General features: G+C 37.7%; 1 protein-coding gene across 1 annotated transcript in view; it reads left to right on the top strand.

Moving 5' to 3' along the window:
- TBC1D2B (TBC1 domain family member 2B) overlaps nucleotides 1-17,320 on the top strand; it is a 34,197-nt gene extending 16,877 nt beyond the window's left edge. The window contains exons 4-13 of the mRNA XM_086620172.1: nucleotides 886-1,043; nucleotides 2,064-2,290; nucleotides 4,054-4,446; nucleotides 5,783-5,893; nucleotides 6,995-7,188; nucleotides 7,721-8,215; nucleotides 10,022-10,139; nucleotides 10,850-11,035; nucleotides 12,406-12,527; nucleotides 15,526-17,320. Coding sequence (XP_086476298.1) covers nucleotides 886-1,043; nucleotides 2,064-2,290; nucleotides 4,054-4,446; nucleotides 5,783-5,893; nucleotides 6,995-7,188; nucleotides 7,721-8,215; nucleotides 10,022-10,139; nucleotides 10,850-11,035; nucleotides 12,406-12,527; nucleotides 15,526-15,721 — 2,200 coding nt within the window. The 3' untranslated portion in view covers nucleotides 15,722-17,320. The remainder of the gene's footprint in view (nucleotides 1-885; nucleotides 1,044-2,063; nucleotides 2,291-4,053; nucleotides 4,447-5,782; nucleotides 5,894-6,994; nucleotides 7,189-7,720; nucleotides 8,216-10,021; nucleotides 10,140-10,849; nucleotides 11,036-12,405; nucleotides 12,528-15,525) is intronic.
- The last annotated feature ends 1,898 nt before the right edge of the window (nucleotides 17,321-19,218 follow it).

The following is a 19,218-nucleotide window of genomic DNA, read 5'->3' as shown; positions in this document are numbered from 1 at the left end:
GCTGAGGGAAAGCACCTTTGTGAGCCTCCATCTTGCACAGACTGTATAGAAAATGCTGAGATACTAAATATATTTCCAAACTTTATACCTAAAATATGAAACTGATTCATATGGATTGATGTAGAATCTCCTTCTCTAGTTGAACAAAGACTTTACAATGCTGAGCTACACTAATACTCATGGACATAAGTGTGTACTTCAACATTTCTGATTGCATGTTGGTTGTGGGGGAAGCTGGGTAGGGAAATCTCATCCGACTCATGAAACAACTCTGTAGAAGAACAGTATATGTGACTGGAATTTAGAGGTTGCCTCTGAAATGTTCTTGCAGATAACTGGCAACATTCCACCTTAGAAAAGGAAAACTGCTAAGGTGTCTGTCATCAGCGATTCGGATACAGCAGGTCTCTTGGATGATCCCAAGCTTGACATTAATCCAGAACATGAAACTATAACGTAGATGCATTTTGGCTGCATGCTGTTCTGCTTAATGCTTGGCAGTTATCCTAAAATTCTAAGCTATAATAACAGATCAATAGAGAGATGCTGCTTCTAAATCTTCATCTTGCTTTGCTTTGTTTTTCCCTGCTGCCAAAACAGGGATAAAACAGAGGATGACACAAAAGACAGTAGTGGTCTCCTACATATTAATATCCTGTTAAAATAATTCTGTTTGTGAATTCATAGCATGTTTTGATAGCAGGTACTATGTAGTAGGATATACTTTATTTTCTTTGAGGTTTTATTTGGTATTGTTTTTGTCTGTGTTTTAGCTTGTTTTTAGTTTGCACTGTTTCAACTGCAGTGGTTGTCTTGAAAACCCCTTTATAAAAAGAAGACAAAATGGAGAAGTCTTTATTGCTTTTCCTGCTATTTTTTTCACAGAAATTCAATGTCCTCTTTAAGAAAAGGAAGTAATGAAAATCGCAAGAGTGTATTTTATACCACTGAAGAGTGGGAATTACTGGATCCAACCCCAAAAGACTTGGAGGACTCGATGGCCCTGGAAGAGAAGAGGAAACACCTGGCAGAAGGAATTAAAGGTAGAAGTAAGAGGAAGGAAGGGGAGTGTATGGCTTAACTTCTCTAGATAGTGTACTGTGTTACTTGTATCTCCAGGAAATAAGTGGAAGCTTCTCTTCACAAACCACATCCAGAGCTCTGTAAATTCTTAAAAAAAATTTAAAATAAAATTTACTTAGGATGTGTTTGGAGTCTCCTGCCATTCAGATACAATAGAATAAGTATGAATCCTTGTTATTCACTGTTTCAGGTCCCCCGAGCATGTTACCATTTCTAGTTTTGTCATTTGAGTTGTGAAGTTAGAGGATGAAGGGAAATGTTGAGGTTTTTGGTTACTCAGTTGAGTGTCACTCATCAAAGCAGAACTGCCTTTAGACTCTAAAGTGTGTACATACACATTGTATTGGCTTGCTTCTGAAATGGAGAAAAAAGTAGGGATGCATATGCAGTGATAGCTCATCTGTGCGTTGTAACTGGTTCTCATGTTTGACCAGTGTCTAGAATAACCTTATGAATAACATTTTTTTTACAGCTTCTTAAGGGCACTTCAGCTGACACCCAAGTGATTTAATCTGTTCGAAAACATCCTTCTCTCTAAGAATTGTTTCATGGTTATGTAAAGGGAGGTGAAGCCTTATACTGAATGCCTCTTAAAAGAATTGTATGCTGTCATGTCAGTGGTGTTTTTACTCTAATGGCTTCTGAGCTGTTAATTATTTGAAGCAAACTTTAATTTGTCATAGTTAGGGGTACCTTCTATTTTCTGTAATTAATTGTAAAGTTGTTTTCATGTGTTATTTCACAAGTATTCATTTATAAGCTAAATCTTTTATCTGGGAGGGGGCAAGACTTTGAGCTATATACTTTTCCCACCAAAGGAAGCAACACGGAAAATGAGACCTGTTTAGCACTATTGTATTGGGCTGCTTAAATGCTGCTTAGAGTCTAATTTTAATGACCATATCTTCGAAAGGAAATCTGAATGCTTTCAAATGCCTTTTTACTAAGTGAACTGAACTAGAAGAAATTGTTTTATGCAGGACTGACTAGTTCAGCTTTTCCATTTGATCTTGGCCGCATTCCACACAAACCAAGGCGCCCGTTAAAAGACATGATCGGATCAAGCAAAAACCGGAACAGCAGTGAGTCATCTCCAACTGAGTGGTATTCTGGTAACAGCAACAAACTAGTCTCTGAACTGCAGCTGAAGTATCAAAGCCAGCAAGAAGAGTTGGAAAAGCTGAAGAAAGAACTTTTGAGCCAAAAGGTAATTAAGCCTTCAGGCAAAGTGAAGGAGAGCAAACGGATCTGGCAGGTGATTGTGAATTTGCCCTTTATGGCCATCTAACTGCATTAAGAGCTGGTTGGTTGTTGTAAAAGAATGGTGCAAAATGAACCTTTGTTTAGAAAAAGTCTTGAACAAGGACCAAATTTTAGATCTGTTGAAGATTAGATCACTGAACAAAACTTGGATTAGCACAGTGTTCATTCACTCAGTGTGTATATCTGTCTTATTATCTGAAACTGACTTTCTCAGTGTCTACCAGGATTCTGGCTGATAATCACAGCTTCTTCCACCATTAGTACATGTAATTCCTGAGGGACTTCTCCTTTCAGGTCCTATTTTATTTAGTTTGGTTTTTAATTCTGGAGGGAGATCTTTCTGATCTCTTTCCCTCACTTATATTCTTAATTAGTGTTGAAGAACTATTAAAAAATAAATTAAAATCCCAGTTTCATTGATAAGTATTGCAAATGCTTTTAGTGTTGGAACGTACCTTCCCACAGTTGCACAGTGTTAAACCATTAGCCAGACATGGGAAACAGCAAAGGTAAATAGTCCAGATTAGTGAGACTTGTAAGTGAGCAGTCTGCTGTTCTTGCTTTCTTAGTGTTTATTATTGATCTGGAATATCTTCTTGAGTTGTTTTTGGTGGTGTTGTGTTTTGTTGGTTTTGTTGGGTTTTGTTTGTTGTTGTGGGTTTGTGTTTTGTTTTTGTGTTGTTTTTTACAGCCTAGCTTTGGGAGAGCTTCTGGTAGTAGCCAAGGCAAACTCTTCTTTTTCAGTATTTCTTTTCTTTTAAATTTCACTTAGACTTATTTGCATGTAACAGCCTTCACTTCTTGAATGCCGTAGTAAGATCTCATTCCAGCAAGGAATCAAGTAGGGTTTTACTTTCAGTATAACTGCCTTAAAAATCAGCTTCTCTTGTACGTCTATACCCATGATTCCCCAAACAAAACACATGTATCATTCATGCAAGTGAATAAATGTTGTAATTGTCCAGGATCTATGCAATCGCATGTGCTAAGGTACTTGTCCTTTTTTAGTGTCAGGGAATAGAAGAAGAAAATGGTAGAGTTGTTAGGTGGATGTGTTTTCAAAATAAAGTTCTGGTTCAGAGACTTGGATGCTGTCTTTTTGCAAAGACCACAGAAACGCCTGTTCTCCCTTGTGGCAAGTCAGTTAATTACTTGGCTGATTCCGTGGCAAGAGTTCCTAAACAGCCCTTCAAAGAGGGCTTCCTTTTCAGCAAAGCAGCATGTGTTGTGTTTTGTTTTTTCCTTTTATTTTCTCTACATCTGTTGGGGAAGAGAGCGATTAGTTTTCTTTCCCTTTTCCATTCTGTAATGTTCACCTCTTAATCTTTTTTGGCTTCAGCCCTCTTCCTCTTTATCTTCTTACAAGTAAGCCTTTTTTTAGCTTCTGAGTAACTGCTGGGCCACAGCTGTCAACTACTCTGCCCAAACCTGTTGTAGCTTTTCTAGGCAGGATCCTTAGCTCAGCGAAGGATACTCAAGGCATCTGTATAGGCCAGTCATTGTAAGATGTTAGCCTGCTAGAAATAATGTCGTGTTAAGTGTAACGTCTTAAGTGTTTTGTTTTTCCCTTAGAACACCATTAAGTCTGTTTATAAGCTGATGATTTAGATGCAAAACCCATTCCAAAGCTTTATTTTGCTTGACCTTAGTTTCTAAGTTACAAAATTTGAAACTTGATTAAATGTATACTTTTTTTTAAATTCTCAGGAACTTGTTCGACTTCTGCAGCAAACAGTCCGATCTTCCCAATATGATAAATATTTTGCAAGCCGTCTTTGTGAGGGGGTTCCCAAAGACAAATTAGAGCTGTTGCACCAAAAAGATGACCAGATTTTGGGGCTCAACAACCAGCTTGAAAAGTTGAATCTGGAGAAAGATAGTCTCCAGCAGGAAGTAAAGAATCTGAAATGTAAAGTTGGAGAACTTAATGAGCAGCTGGGTATGTTGATGGAAACTATTCAAGCTAAAGACGAAGTGATCATGAAATTGTCTCGTCAACTCAGCGAATGTGAGGACAATACCTCTTCTCCAAGTGGAGCAGTAAATTCTTCCATGGCCATCTGTACTAATAAGGATCTACAGGAGCTGGACAGACTAAAAGTAAGAGCAATGTCTCTGTCTTGGTGGATAGGGAGAATCTCTGCTCCCTGTCAAAACTACTTGCTAGTCTGCTAAACTGTTTGAGGAGGTCACTGCAGCAGTTCTCCAAGATACTCATCAGCTGAGGCTTTCTCTGCTTGGAATCTACACTTGGAACTGTTATGTGACAATCTAAACAGGACTTTGAGCTGGTCTGTACATCTATAGTACAGCGTCCCATACTTTCAGTAATGTAATCATTGGTGTGGAGGAGGAGTGATGTGAGAAGTAATCAAAGGAACAGGAAAAAGTAAGGGTAAGAGGAAAATATAAGCGTGGAGGAAAAAGGTGAAAGCTTGAGCTTTTTTGATAATTTTTTTTAAATATCAGAAGTGAGGAAACGAAGAGCATGTGGAATGGCAAAGGGAGCTCTGAGGAGAAAAAAGGAGGAGGAGTATAGGAACTTGTTTTACTAATGCTGCTCCAGATGTTATCAATGCATCTATTTTTTTTCTCTATTCTACCTCAGTGAATGTGTCACAAGTTCTTAAGGGAGTTACTGAAGTTACCCACTTTAGTCTAAACGTGCTTTCTTGCCTTTAGAGATAAATGTTGTATTCCAAGTTGATTAACATTCCAAGGAATGTGGAATACAAGTCAGTCATTTAAAATATGTAAACATTCATAGATAGGAAAGAAAATTATGAGCCTGGGAAGTTTTAGAAAATAAAATTGAGACCAGAAATCAGTGGTCTTGGCCGAAAGCAGACCAAAGCTTGTAGATGGTGTAGAGTGTGGGAGTATTGTAATTGTTGGGAGGGTACCAACATTCCCTCATCCCACAACCTTGGGTTTCAGAGGTAGTATTTGTAGCCTGGAGCTGAGTGAATTAGGCAAGGAAGCTTATTGCTAAGGGTTTGTTTTTGTTTTTTTATGGAGGCCTGGTGAGAGTAACCAAAACCCAAGGTGTTTGCCCCACTTCTTGTGTTCCATGGTGTGTGCTTCTGGCTGGCGCGCTGCACCGGGACCTCTGCGGCGCGTTGGGCGTGCGTGTTTGTCCCCTGCCCGGTGGGGCAGCCTCGCAGGGCTGGCCTGTCTTGGGACACCTGCCCTCTGCCAGGGGTGCAGCACTGGAACGGGTGCAAGCGAGGCACAGCACACCTCCGTGATCGTAGCTGGCATGTGTGTTTGACTTTTGTGAAGACAAAAAATACTTGATTTGATCCTTATATTTTTAATGATAAGTCCTATTGGTAGCTGCTTCTTCTGTATTCTAAGATATACTTTCTCTGGTAGGCATTTGCTGTTTGTAAGATATTTTTTTGTTAAAAATCCAGTTTGTTTGTTTTATCAACAGGACAATCTTCAGGGTTATAAGAACCAGAATAAATTTTTAAATAAGGAGATTTTGGAACTTTCTGCTCTTCGAAGAAATGCAGAAGCAAGAGAGAGAGAATGGCAGGCAAAGGTCAGACTGACACAGCGTATTCTCATTTTGGCAATGTCTAAAGCAGTATTCAAAAACTCAGTTGTAAATCTACTCAGGGAACATAACTGTGGAACGGAAATGGAACAACTTATGTGTATTAATTGTGATAGCTTAAAAAAAAATCCTCCCAAACCCACTCCTTACGGACTAATCCTTTTGAATGGATTCTTGAAAGAAGTAATTGACTTGAAATCATGCTAACCAGTGGAACTTTCTCATAACTTATGAACACAGACATGTATATTTCTGAAAACATTGATTCCCTAGAATTAAGACAGTAATGATTTTCTTGAAGTATGCAAAAGACAGGATGTGTAAGGATTTGGTATGTCACTGAGTAGAGCTTTCTCCTGATCATGAAGGATGACTATGGTGTGTGATTGTAACTTGGGAAGTGTGTTTCTGTGTAGATGAACTTGAATGTAGAGAACTTGCAGGTAAATAATGAAGATTTCCATTGCCTGGGGATATGCACACATCCGTAGCTATGGTTTGGTAGGGTTTGCTTTTGTTTTTTTGGAAACTGCACACAGCAGGCAGGTCTGAAGGCTGTATTTTTGGCACAGAGGTGTGTGTTTACAAATCCTACATGCTGTTACCTAACTGGTATCTTGAAAATTCCATTTAAGTTCTTTTTCTTCAAACATGCATAGACTAAGGCTGCTATTTTAAAAACACTAAGTGATTGAGTTGTCCTTCATGCAATGTAACGATAATGCAAGCTTGTTCAGATTTTCTGTATGTAAAAATATGTGTGGTAGAGAATCTCTGGTCTACTATTCTGCCTTAAAAGACTTTCTGTAAAAAGCCACAAGTGTCTGAGGTTTCTTTCCCAAGTACTTTATTTACAGAATTTTACAGTAGTGTAATCAAATGCGTGTATAACTTTTATTTTCCACATATAAGAGTTGCTTTATGTTTTATGATGCTACAAAAATAGGCAAGTAAAGCTGACTGTTCTTGACTTACAGATTTCTAAGCAACTTAAACTCATAGAATAATATTGAACCAGATTTTAAAATTAGTGCAGTACAAAGTAAGTTTCTGAAGACTTACAGTATTGTGTATTGTTTTCTGCAGCATACTAGTTTGGAAGCCAAACTCTGTCAGATAGAAAGTAAATACTTGATCTTGCTTCAAGAAATGAAAACTCCGGTTTGTTCTGAGGAGCAGAATCCTGGTAGTGAGGTCATCACACAGTTAGTGGAAGATGCCTTGAAAGCAGAAACTAGTGAACAACCAGAACAAGCATTTTTCAAACCACACCTGGTCAGGTAATTTGGTCCTATTAAAATAAATATTTGTGTATCTTGGTCAGTGGGCCCGGTTCTAACACTGGAAAACGGACAGTGAGGATTTATTTCCGGGATTTGGATTTTTAATGTATTTCCCTTCATGAATAACTGTATCATCATGAAATCCTTTTGGCTGTGTAAATACACATATTTTATTTGAGATACAGTACAAAACTTAGACTCAAATGTTTTTGTATAGCTGCTTGGGGCAAGCTACTGAAGAGATGAGTTCATTTGAACTTGACCATGTTCTTAAATTGCTTGATCTATGTGGTAATATATATTGGAACATGGGCACAAAGTCTTTTGTATATGGGATTATAAACAATAATTATTAAATAAAGCATATACTTTAGAAAAATGTTTAAATAATAATTGTTAAAACTTGAAAACTATGGGAAGTGTCTTGAGGGGTATTTGATGTAACTTTAGGATGGGAACTTGAGGGTTTTGGAACTACTGACACATTTTTTTTTTAAAAGCCTGTTTTCTTTTTTTGTCTCCATTTCAGTGAATATGATAGGTATGGTTTTCAGACAGTCCCAGAGGATGATGATGAGGAGAAACTAGTTGCAAAATCACGAGCTTTGGACCTGAGATCGCTTTCTCTCAGTGAAAATCGAGACATCTCCACAGGGGTAAAATGGGAAAACTATCTTGCAAGCACAATGAACAGAGAGATGATGCGCTGTGTAGAACTCAAGAATCTTACTCGATCTGGAATTCCACATGAGCATCGTTCCAAGATGTGGAAATGGTGTGTCAATATCCATGTTAAAAAATTCAAGGATAGCACTGTACCTGGGTACTTCCAAACCTTGCTTCAAAACGCTTTGGAAAAACAAAATCCTGCATCTAAACAAATTGAGCTGGATCTCTTGAGAACTTTGCCAAACAACAAACATTATTCCTCCCCAACATCCGAAGGGATCCAGAAGCTACGAAATGTGTTGCTGGCATTTTCATGGAGAAATCCTGATATAGGATATTGCCAAGGGCTCAACAGGTAAGATTTTGCAAATCTTGAGTTATAACTATACAGTGAAGCACTTAACGAGCCTTTCAAATCATGTGTATAGCAACACGCTTTTGGACAGCCATTTGCCTTCTGGGTTGTATGTTTATAATTTATAATGTTTAAATGAACAAATATCACTTTTTTGAAACAATAAAAACCCAGAAGACTTGGATCATGAAACTTGTAGAATTAACTCACGTAAGAAATGGACTACTGAAATGGAGTTTTACGTTGTCTTCTTGTCAGTTGTAGGGGATCTTTTTGCTTTTGTGTGCAAGAATTTCTTAGGGGTTTTTTGTTTTTAAACAAGCAGGAATAGATGCTTGAAAGCTTTTTGTACTTGTAAGGCCACAAATTTCAGCATTTCCCTCAGAATGTCTTCAATCAGAATTGCAGTAGTCAATTTAAGGATGATTGTAATGATACAAGGCTAAGAAAAATTTGAAGTCATTGCAGTTGACGTTTGCCGAAATAGTTTTGGTACTTTGAGATCTGTAGTAAAGGAAGGTGTTATTTGAAGCAGGTACGTTAGTCCAACACCTGCCTCATCCCCATGATGTGATACTATACATGTCAATTTGTGCACTACTTTATGTAAAAGGGTAAAATAGGGTAAAAGACTTTTGACCTAGAGCAGCTTTATCATTTGAAACTGCACTGAAGTAGTAGTAGAATAGAGGCAGTGAGGTGGTGCTGGTAGCAGTTGTAGAGGTACTGAATAAAGTAATAAGTGTTCTTTTTCTGAGTGTGCATCACTAGTGGTTATGCTCTGTAGGTAAATGGTGCATTTTACAGCGATACGACATCGCTGGCATGTTACAGGACGTGTCCGAAGAAGACAGACGTTGTGATCTTGAAGCAACATGTCTCTGGTGACTGGAAGGTGTTAGAAATGCTTTTGCTGAATTTGAACATTCTTTGCAGCATTACTTTCTCCTGGGACGCTTTTGGTTTTATTTTTGGTTTTACTGTAAATAATTCTGCATTTGGATGTACTTGCAGAACTTAAAAGCCAATTAAATGTTTACTCCTTGCTTTAGTTTTCCTAAGCTTTTAAAGTGTGGTCATGGTATTAAGCTGTGTAACATCAGAAGCAGTTCATGTTGTTACAGCTCATCTTGCATACAGAAATAAAACAAGTTTACTTGGAGAAATATGTTGGAGGTAACTTTCCATATTCAAACAACTGTCAGCAACATGATCACTGGAAACAGGAAGAATGGGAATGCTGGAGTTGTTTAATATCTTTTTTTTTTCCCATCTACTTCAAGAAAGTCTTAGAAGAAGTTTAGTCTTTGCAGAATTTTAGGAGTTTTTCTTTTCCTTAATGGCACAAAAAGACAAAAGTGTTACTTATGTCTCTCCTAATAGATATAAAGTAAACTCGCTAGAAAGGATTTTTCTAAAATTACAATAGTTTTGTGTGAAATGCAAGAGCTGTCTGTTCTCTCTCCTCTTTGATAAGGAAAGACAAAGTCTAGGAATCAGAGTAGCGTATTTAGGACTTGAAAGCTTCTAATTATTTTGCCTTAGTTCCTGGAAAAATGACTTGTAGCGAATCACTTTGCTTTTGCCTTCATCTGTTTTCTTGTTTAACTGAATAAAAATATTTGACGTGGCTGAGAAGGCATCTCATTGCCCCACCTTAGACTTAATTAACAGTTTTGCTGTCTAGTGCTGTTCTGTTAAAACATTCATCTCTGCTGAGCAGAAACAAAGGCTGTATTGTAATTGTTCTTAATACATTTTGTGATACTGTAATAATATCTTTCTCCAAATAAACCCTGTTTGCAGATTGGTAGCGATCGCACTTCTGTACTTGGAACAGGAAGATGCTTTCTGGTGTCTAGTAACCATAGTGGAAGTTTTCATGCCTCGTGATTATTATACTAAGACACTGCTAGGATCTCAGGTATGTGCTCTGACAAAATTAAAGCCTGGTCCCATAAACTGCAGCAAGTCAAAACCTTTTCTCTAAAACTGTCTGGTAGGCCTTTTTGGGGGATATGTGTTGACAGAGGTGAGTTCCAGGCACCAGGGTCCTTGTTTAGACAAAGACTCTTAACACTGAAATAACTGTTCAGTGACCTGTGTGGAGCTCCAGTCCTTAACCCATTTTCTGATTATTAAGTTTTACAACACTGACTGAGCTGATTTATAATTTCTGCCCTTAAAATTGGGGATTAGATTGTAGGCTCTCCGGGAGAGTGGGGCTGGGAACGTGTTTTGCAGTACTGCAAGCAGGATACGCCATAGCACTGCTCTGCTTCTGGGTGATGCTCTAGTACGTGCTGCCTCCTCCCTCCAGGTCTTTCCCCAGCTTGTTCTCTGCTCTGGTGCTTGTGCAGCACTGGTGACCTGTAGTAGGAGCACAGCATCTGTGTGTGAGGAGCCCTGTGAGACTGGGTGTGGGTTGGGACTCAAAGGTTGTGTCAGCAAGGCTGGTGTGCGTTGGGATGGCCGTGTGTGTGTTGGGTGGGTCTAGCTTAGCAGTGTTAACTAGACAGTCCTGGGTGTCCTGGTTAGCTCTTGAAGCACTTGCAGATGGTAACAGCCTTACTTTGAACCACATATACGTTGGAAAACGTAGGACCAATAATGTTGTTTTTGTCATCTCTTTAGGTTGATCAGCGAGTGTTCAAGGATTTAATGAGTGAGAAACTTCCACGACTGCATGCTCATTTTGAACAATACAAAGTTGACTATACTCTTATAACTTTCAACTGGTTTCTCGTGGTATTTGTGGACAGTGTGGTTAGCGACATCCTCTTTAAAATCTGGGACTCCTTCCTATATGAGGGACCAAAGGTGAACTGAACGAGCTAAGTTTTTTTCAATTGTTACCGGGTAACAACATACATACAACAGTAATACTGTGGTGAAACTGAGTGCAGGGTGGAGGAAGGTTGTTTCACAAGAATGTCAGTTAAAATCACTGGTAGTAAAAAAAAAAAAATATGGACGAAACGTGTGTAAATAACCAGTCAAAACACTTTCCATTTTATCTATGTTCTGCAAGTTAAAAGCTCAAGTTATATGGAAGAATGGTAAGTGCAAAGTACTTTCCTTTCACCAGCCACCATTTTATTTTTTTACCTTTGAAAAATAAAACTATAGGTAGTGCTGTTTACTCTGCCAATCAGTTTGAAGTAATTATATCAAAATGAGAGCTACTCTTAAAAAGAAAGCTTAAATGAAGGAGGCAGAAGCTAGAAGTATTGAAAAGATGTAAAAATTAGCTGTAACCAAGAGCTAATGTTTAGCTTGCCTCTGCAGCAACTATTTGTTTATTTCTGCAGACATTTAAAGTACAACTGACAAACAATGACTATGTGGGCTTCTATCTCATAAATTAAGGGGTGAGGGTGAAAGAATTTTCATTTGTTTCATACTTGTGAAATTGCAGTGAAATAAAATCAGTGCAGGGAAGAAATCATTGGATTCAAACACAATAATACCAAAGCAGATGTCGTAGGCAATTGGAGAGAACAGGAGAGTTATAAAATAAATAGACAAACTACGTGTTTGCTAGATTTTTATTGACCTCATCTTGAGCATTCTACACAGTGTTATTTTGGTTGTATGTTCATTCACATCGGTTTTAAGCATCAAGGTATTTTGTGAAGGCAGCCAGGTACAGACTAAGTTCAGAACTTACTGAAGCCTTTCCAAAATGAAGGGAAATAATGCTTGTTCTAGCTCATGCCAAAGCTGATTAACAAACTGGTGTCAGAAATTCCTTCAGCATCAGTCACTGATTGTGTTACGAAAACTCAAGGCATTGGAAAACAACCTGTTTAAAAAGCAAAACTCAATTTTAGTGCTGAGGTAATTTAATAAATGCATTCAACAGGCCCAACTGTCTTTGTTCTACAACTGAATTAGGAACTCAAAACTTGAAAGAATTTCTATGCTGTAAACCCCATATTGTAATCTGGATAGAACTGCAGAACACCTTGCCTTGGTTACAGGCCACAACAGAAGCTTTTGGCAGCCTTTGGAAACGGGGAATGGGGCAGGGAGTGGCAGGGAACAGAGTAGAGGGAGGTGTGATTAAATAGCTCAAATGCAGCCTTCAGGAAGAGTAACAGTTTTCCTTTGAGTTGATGGTAGATAATAATGAGAATCAGCACGTTCTGTTCTTGTAAAGAGCTAAACATTGTATGTATTTTTATCAGGTCATATTCCGATTTGCCTTGGCACTTTTTAAATACAAAGAAGAAGAAATCCTAAAACTGCAAGATCCAATGTCCATTTTCAAGTACCTTCGTTATTTCACACGCACTATACTTGATGCTAGGTGGGTAACTCAAACTTATGTGTAATTGAAAGCCTTGTAGTAGGGCATGGAAGAAGTCTGTTGTAGTTTGGTTTTTTTTCTTTTGTTTTTTTCTAGATCTTAGTTTGATCTCTACTTGCTTCATATCTAAATTAAGATTTCTCATGAGTAGCTTTATCTAGCAGAGACAAAAGCACTGGTAATGAATGTGTCATTGTAAATTTTAGGTATTACTTTTATTTACTTTAGAGATTACTTTGCCAAGTTGGTCTTATTTCAGACTTATATCATGGTAGCAACACTTAAGAGTTTCAGCCATAGCTGAAATCTCCCCCTGTATTGCAGATACAACTTATGTTGTAAAATGTTTTACAATAAATAAAACCATATCCTAGTTCAAGTATTAAAAGCATGAGCTGTGACCTGCTGGGTTTAGATATCTTGTGCATCATTAATGCATAGGCTAATAACACATAACTCCAGCTGACTTTAAGATTTACTTTGAAGCAAAGAATAAATACAAATTAGATACTCGTCTGCTTTTTAGTCCTTGCATAGGAATTACAGTTTATACATTAGGGTCTAATGTTTTTAGGTTCGTAGTTTCAAGATTGTAGAGTAGCAGATTAACCTTAAAAAGAAAAGTTATACTTGGATTGGTTTCATGCCTGAAAATGTGTTTTGTGTAGATACTGAAACTCACTGATTTTGAATTTAGTACAAAACCATATACTGGAATCTGAGGTGTTTCTTTTTACTGTAATAAATTCCATATGAATTTAGGCTTATACTTTGGCTCCTACTACAAGAGCTACTTACTATTTTTACTTCCTGTGTTTCAGTTTTGACTGGAGAGAAGTTAAAACTGAATGATTTTTAGCTCTATGCTTAAAGATTGCTGAGAGACTGATGCAGGGAGAAGGTTCTGCACCTGATTTAAATGATAAAAGTCCTGATAATAGATCTTGCTTCCTCTGCTGAAACCTCTTCAAAAACTTTCAAGAGAGAGTTGCATGGTGCTTTGTATTTTAGCATTCCCTCCTTTCATTTGAAAAATCAAGCTGGACAGTTGTTGTACTCAGCTGTTTGTGACCAAAATAAATGCTGACTCTGATTCCAAATCTGGAAGTGACAGAGAAGTATGTACTTAATTCTCGGGAGGAGGGTGCACATATTTTTAACAGAAAACAATAGATAAAACAAATTTGTGAGTATTTTATAATCCATAAATAGGCTATTTTATAGCTTATAATCAAGTGTGTAATACGGAGCACCACAGCAGTATCACCAGAAATAAAAGGCTGCAAAAGAAAAGGGAAAAAAAATTCTTTTTTACTTTTACCTAATTTAAACAAAATTTTGATATTTAATCAGAGCTTCAGATTTGGCTTTCCCTTCTTTTTCCAATAATGTGAAGGAAATGGTGGTTTAGCTCTCCTGTCTAAACTTTCTGGTGCTGAAATAACCTGTTTTAAAGATTTCTAACATTGGTAGGAGAGATCTCATTTTGGTGTTAACAAAATGAGCTCATCTGGTATATCTGGCAGATGGCGAGGTGATTTCAGGTGAGGACAAAATTCAGTGCATTAAAGATGTTTACAACACAAATATACTCCGTGCTGGTCTGTAAATCCCTTGGTTTTGTAGGCTTTCAAGAAGCTGAAAGGAGTGGTATGGTGCCACCTAGGGGGTATGGATTTGCCTGCTAGACCTGATAAGGCATGGTTCAAACCACCTGGTTTCTTGTTCTACTGTTTTTGTACAAGTTTCACAGCATCAAAATTTAAACAATACAAAAGCATGTAGAATGATGTCTTTGATACGGGGAGAAAAGTCGTCTTGTTGTAGACAAAAAATTCGGGAAGATAGTTTTTTATGGAATTCATGGACATCCTGAATGGGTTAGAAAATGATTTTGTACAGAATTTCTAAGTTTAAGCTCTCTGGTGGCGAAAAGTCTCTGCAGACATGTGCACAGTTACACTTTAGGTTACAGGTTGTCATAGTTAAGTTTTTCTACAGATGAAAGCTGTGTTCCGTAGCGTGTCGTGCACAGGTAGAGAAGCTGTTGGATTACGTTCTGTTTATAAATAGCAGGAAATCGTTCTTGTTCACTCAAAAATACAAACCTAGGGAGAGCTGAGCCTTAAATAAACTGTCCAAATAAATTTTCTGATTCATCTGATAATTAGACTAGAATAACTTAAATTCCGGTTCCTCTTTTTCCCTTAGTAAATGATGAGGTATGTATTGGGTATAGATCAACAGTTAACTTCTGTGTTTGGACTGATGAGGCAGATGAGTTATTAGGTTTGCTGTGACTCAGTGATAGTATGATGCAGCGTGACTCTGGAAGGGTGACAGATACTCTTGTGGTGCATCGCTGTGTAATCTGACGAGCTTGAGTTGACGTTAACTGAGAGATCTCTCTGCTCCGGCCTGCAGAATCCCAGAGCTTTCTCGCTGTATCATAAAGTTTGGCTTACACATATTTTGTTATCCTTGTCTGTATTTGTATTATCCCAGGCTTTATCTGGTCTCTTACATCACTTCATTATCTTGGATAACTTGAGAGCTGACTGTCCTGGGACTTGAACGAGCTTCAGTGAGTTGTATGAGGGAAGCTATCCAATCCATAATCAGGTAGCTGGATCTACCAGCTATTCAGTGTAGCCAGTGAAGCTCCGATGAGCCAAGCTTACATCTTCTGTTCGGTGTTGGCAAGGCTGCAATCACTGTAGCATTATATAGAGTTTGCAGGTGGCTTTATGAACTGTTGAACATTCGATAACAATCACTTGAAATAACATTAAAACTGAGTGGTTCATAGAACTTTCTTGCAATGCTGATAACATCTGAGACCTGTCATGTATGTGAAGGAGACCAGAGATATTGGCCATATACTAAATATTGATACGGACGAAGTTCAAAACTGATTGAAAAAAAACACTGATTCATGGAATGGTTTGGGTTGGAAGGAACCTTAAAGATTGCCTTCTAACATTGTGTAATCTTGCAGGAAACTGACTAATATTGCTTTTGGAGACCTGAATCCTTTTCCATTACGTCAGATCAGGAACCGGAGGACCTATCACCTGGAGAAAGTGCGTCTTGAACTAACTGAACTAGAAGCCATTCGTGAGGATTTCCTGCGTGAACGGGACACATGTGTAGAAAAAAGAGACCTTATTAGTGATGATGAGGAGGATAGTTGAAACTACTCAACAAAAACTTTTCTTTGGGATCGTGACCAAAGTGAGTTAACCTCCAAACCAGTTTATTAATCCTGTCAAACAGAATATAAACTAGTTGCTTTTGGAAATATGCAGGACAGATTTCCAAACCCAAGCACTTTCAGAAATATTGCTTTGTATGGAGGCCAAACACTTCTGTTTACATTTATGTTCATGGAATTGTGTAGAGCACTTAATATCTGTCTCAGCTCAGTCAATCGGCAGAATTGCCAGTTGCTTTCCTGCAGTGCACTGTTAGTGCCTGTATGTGAAACAGTAGGAAGAAAAGTCCATGCTCTGTTTACAACATTCTTTGCCATTCTGCGTTTTTTTGATGTAATCATGTTTTTTGTAGCGCAGGTTCAATGTGAGAGGACATCATATATTTTGGTTTCAGATTGGTTCAGTAAGTGACTTTCATCATGTTGTCCTTGAACAAACTAGCTGTTCTTGAGGTTGCAAACTAGAAAAGTATAGAATGAAGCACAGGAAGAACTTTCACTTTCCTTTTGTCTTTTCCTGAAGTGACATGAAATGGATCATCAAACAGAACACTTGAATATATACTTAAAGTAAAGGTAAAATAAGTACCTAGTTGCCATTGAATGTTCAGTGTATACTGAAACAGCGATATCAAACATCACTTATGCTTTTCTGGGCACCTGTGTTGATAAAGATTCTCGTTAATGCAAAGGATTTTATAGATCAAATCCTGTTTAGTCGATTTCATTTCTGATCACCTTTTTCATTGCAATGTGTCAAAAAAGCCACAACCAAAAACCAGCTGTCATGGAAGAATAATGGAGCTTGCCACAGGAGTACCATGTTTTAGTAGCTAATTAGTTGCATATCTGTTGAAGGCGCTTTTTTTTTTATTGTAATGCTTCTTATTTAGGGCTTTAAGAAAGATGAGTCTTGATCTTTAAGAAGAAACATAGCTTTCTTTTTGCATGAATGTATAACTATTATACGATAGTGGTAGAGATAGGATTCCTAAAACAAATATTTGTCAATCAATCAAAGAAGCCTAAAGTTCACAGCATGCACACAGAAATTCAGGATCCTTTTTCCACAGAAAAATGTGATATTCTCTTAATGTGCCCAGCTTTGCTGTGAGTGTTGCAGCTGTAAGGAAACATTTGGGATGTTTAGCTGCAGTGTTTCTGACTATGAGAGTGAGTGGAGGCCATTCTTCCTCATTTGATGACTAGGAATACTCTTAAACGGTTCTGAGGACGAGGAAGGTTTCTTTCTTGCTGGCTACTCTCTGGACTTTTGCAATGTTCCTTCAGCTGTTGGATCTTCAGAATGTTGGATTGACTTAAACATTGTGTCTGGATACATCATGGTAAAACTAGGGTTCAAATTCTAGGCAGCAAATAGCTCAGCTCTGGCTAAGTGGCTAATAAGCGAAAACCAAAACTGGTGGTCAGGAACAGTCAAGTGCATCAAACTTCTACTTTGTCTGTTTTGTTTTGGTTTTCTGAGAACAAGTTGGACTTCTTTGTCAGGTGTACTGATGTAATTGTATTAGAAAACTTAAGTGTGTGCAGGGAGAAATCCTGCTTCTGTTTACAGCACTACTTTTTGAGAATGTATTTGTAGCCTTCTCTAAATAAACATGTTATCTGTCAATTTATCTGTGAAGGGAAATATTTAATCAGTGGTGAACGTTGTAATTTACAGGTCTAATTTTGATAGAAAATGTGTTGTTTCTTATACGACATATAATTTTGAATTAGCCAACAAATTCTTGCCAGTGAGGGACACGTTGTATGATCATCTTGATTTGTATGGTATTTGTCTTCGAAAATGTCCCCTACTTTGTCTGTTGTAAGCAGTAGTTTGTGGTTTTTTTTTAATTCCCTAGTTACTGTTGGTTGTGTACTTGAGTTTATTAGGCAGGTTTTTCATACTATTGCATGTACTGTATTCTTTTTTTATTACAATCAGTGTTTGAATATAAAAAAAAATGGGACCAGGTTCTAATTTTCTAGTATTGCTGTCTTGGTTTTGAAAGAGCTGGTCTCTAAATCGATCTGTAATGTCTGCTTTTTTTTTTCATTTTAATCTTGTTTTCAAATGTTGAATGAAATCTTTCTGAGCTGAAGATCTTCCTTTCAGTAACAATAGTTGAAATGTTAAGTTGAAGAATTTGGAAGCATGTACATACCGTGTTCTTAAGAGACTATTACTCCTGGTGTTTGAGTCTTCACTATGAACTAGTCCTATGACTCTAGGAGATGTTTTAAGACTGATTTCATTGAAGTCTTTAGGTTGTGAAGATGAAACTAACTTTAGGGCAACTGTTCAGGAAGTTCTCTAGCTGACAAAACGTGATCTGAAATGTCACAGGACCATTTCGTTTTTACAGTTGTGCTGATGGTTAAATTTGTGTGTGTTGCTGTGTTTCATGATATAAGGTGTTCCCGATTGTACAGTAAAGCTAAGCAGCTGTTTCTTTCTTCTGCCACTGTGTGAATCTAATACATGAATGTTAGGAAGCTTATGGAAATCACGTTGTCTGAGTATTTTGTTAGCCTGCGAATATGAAATGAGTTGATGCTGTTATAGTCAAGTTCCCAGTGAGCTGTTGGCTTCATTTTGTTGAGCATCGTTACTGATGCCTTAGTTAAAAGGTCAAAAGATTGCAAAGGCATCTAACCATAGACCGCTAGAAGTCTACATATAACAAAAATGAGATGCATATAGCAGGAAGCAGCAGCGGGTGAAGCTTGCCTTCCTGTTGCAGATGTTTGGGTGACTATTAGTTTTCTAGTGGTGCTTAATCTGGTAACTTTGAGAGAAATAACTAGCTAGGGACATGCGAGATACACAGGTCTTATTTAAACCTATGAAACCAAGGAAGAACACAGTGTGACTCAGTGGCCTGCATAGATACCAAGTGTTTGTATTTAGGGGTAAACTTCTAAAACAGTGCATGAGAACTTAACATTCATGCCAGCCACTTAGCAGGAAATTGACCTCTTAATGCAAATAAAGACTGCTAAGACTATTTTTTTGTAACTTCAAGGTCATGCACATATATGCCAAGAATTCCTTATTTCCCAGTATATGTGATGTAAACCAAACCACTAAGTTGCATCTTGCTGAATATTTCTCCATCTTCATACATGTATACATGGCTTTCCAGTGAAACTTCTGGTTACTTGTTTAAAATGTTTTATTATTTTCTATTAAATAGTTTCTTACTGATGCACTACACCTCTCACTATTAAAACTGCACAGTGTTTCAGCTTCACCTGTACATGTGTACAGGTAGAGTGTTATCGTCCAGTATTATCAGATTGCTTGGGGTTTTTTACCAGCTAAATAAAAGACTTTGTTGCCCTTTAGGTGTCTTATCTGAGAGATTCTCCCCTTCCTCTCAGTCTTTGTAAACGTGGTAAGATATTTCAGCAGAAAGGGGAAGATTTTTAGGTTTTTTCCTTAAAACATCAGGAATGAATGAATGGTCT

Source organism: Tauraco erythrolophus, chromosome 14 (assembly GCF_009769465.1).
Source record: "Tauraco erythrolophus isolate bTauEry1 chromosome 14, bTauEry1.pri, whole genome shotgun sequence".
Taxonomy (NCBI): domain Eukaryota; kingdom Metazoa; phylum Chordata; class Aves; order Musophagiformes; family Musophagidae; genus Tauraco; species Tauraco erythrolophus.
The sequence above is the reverse complement of the archived record's forward strand: the minus strand, read 5'-3'. Positions and strand labels throughout refer to the sequence as shown.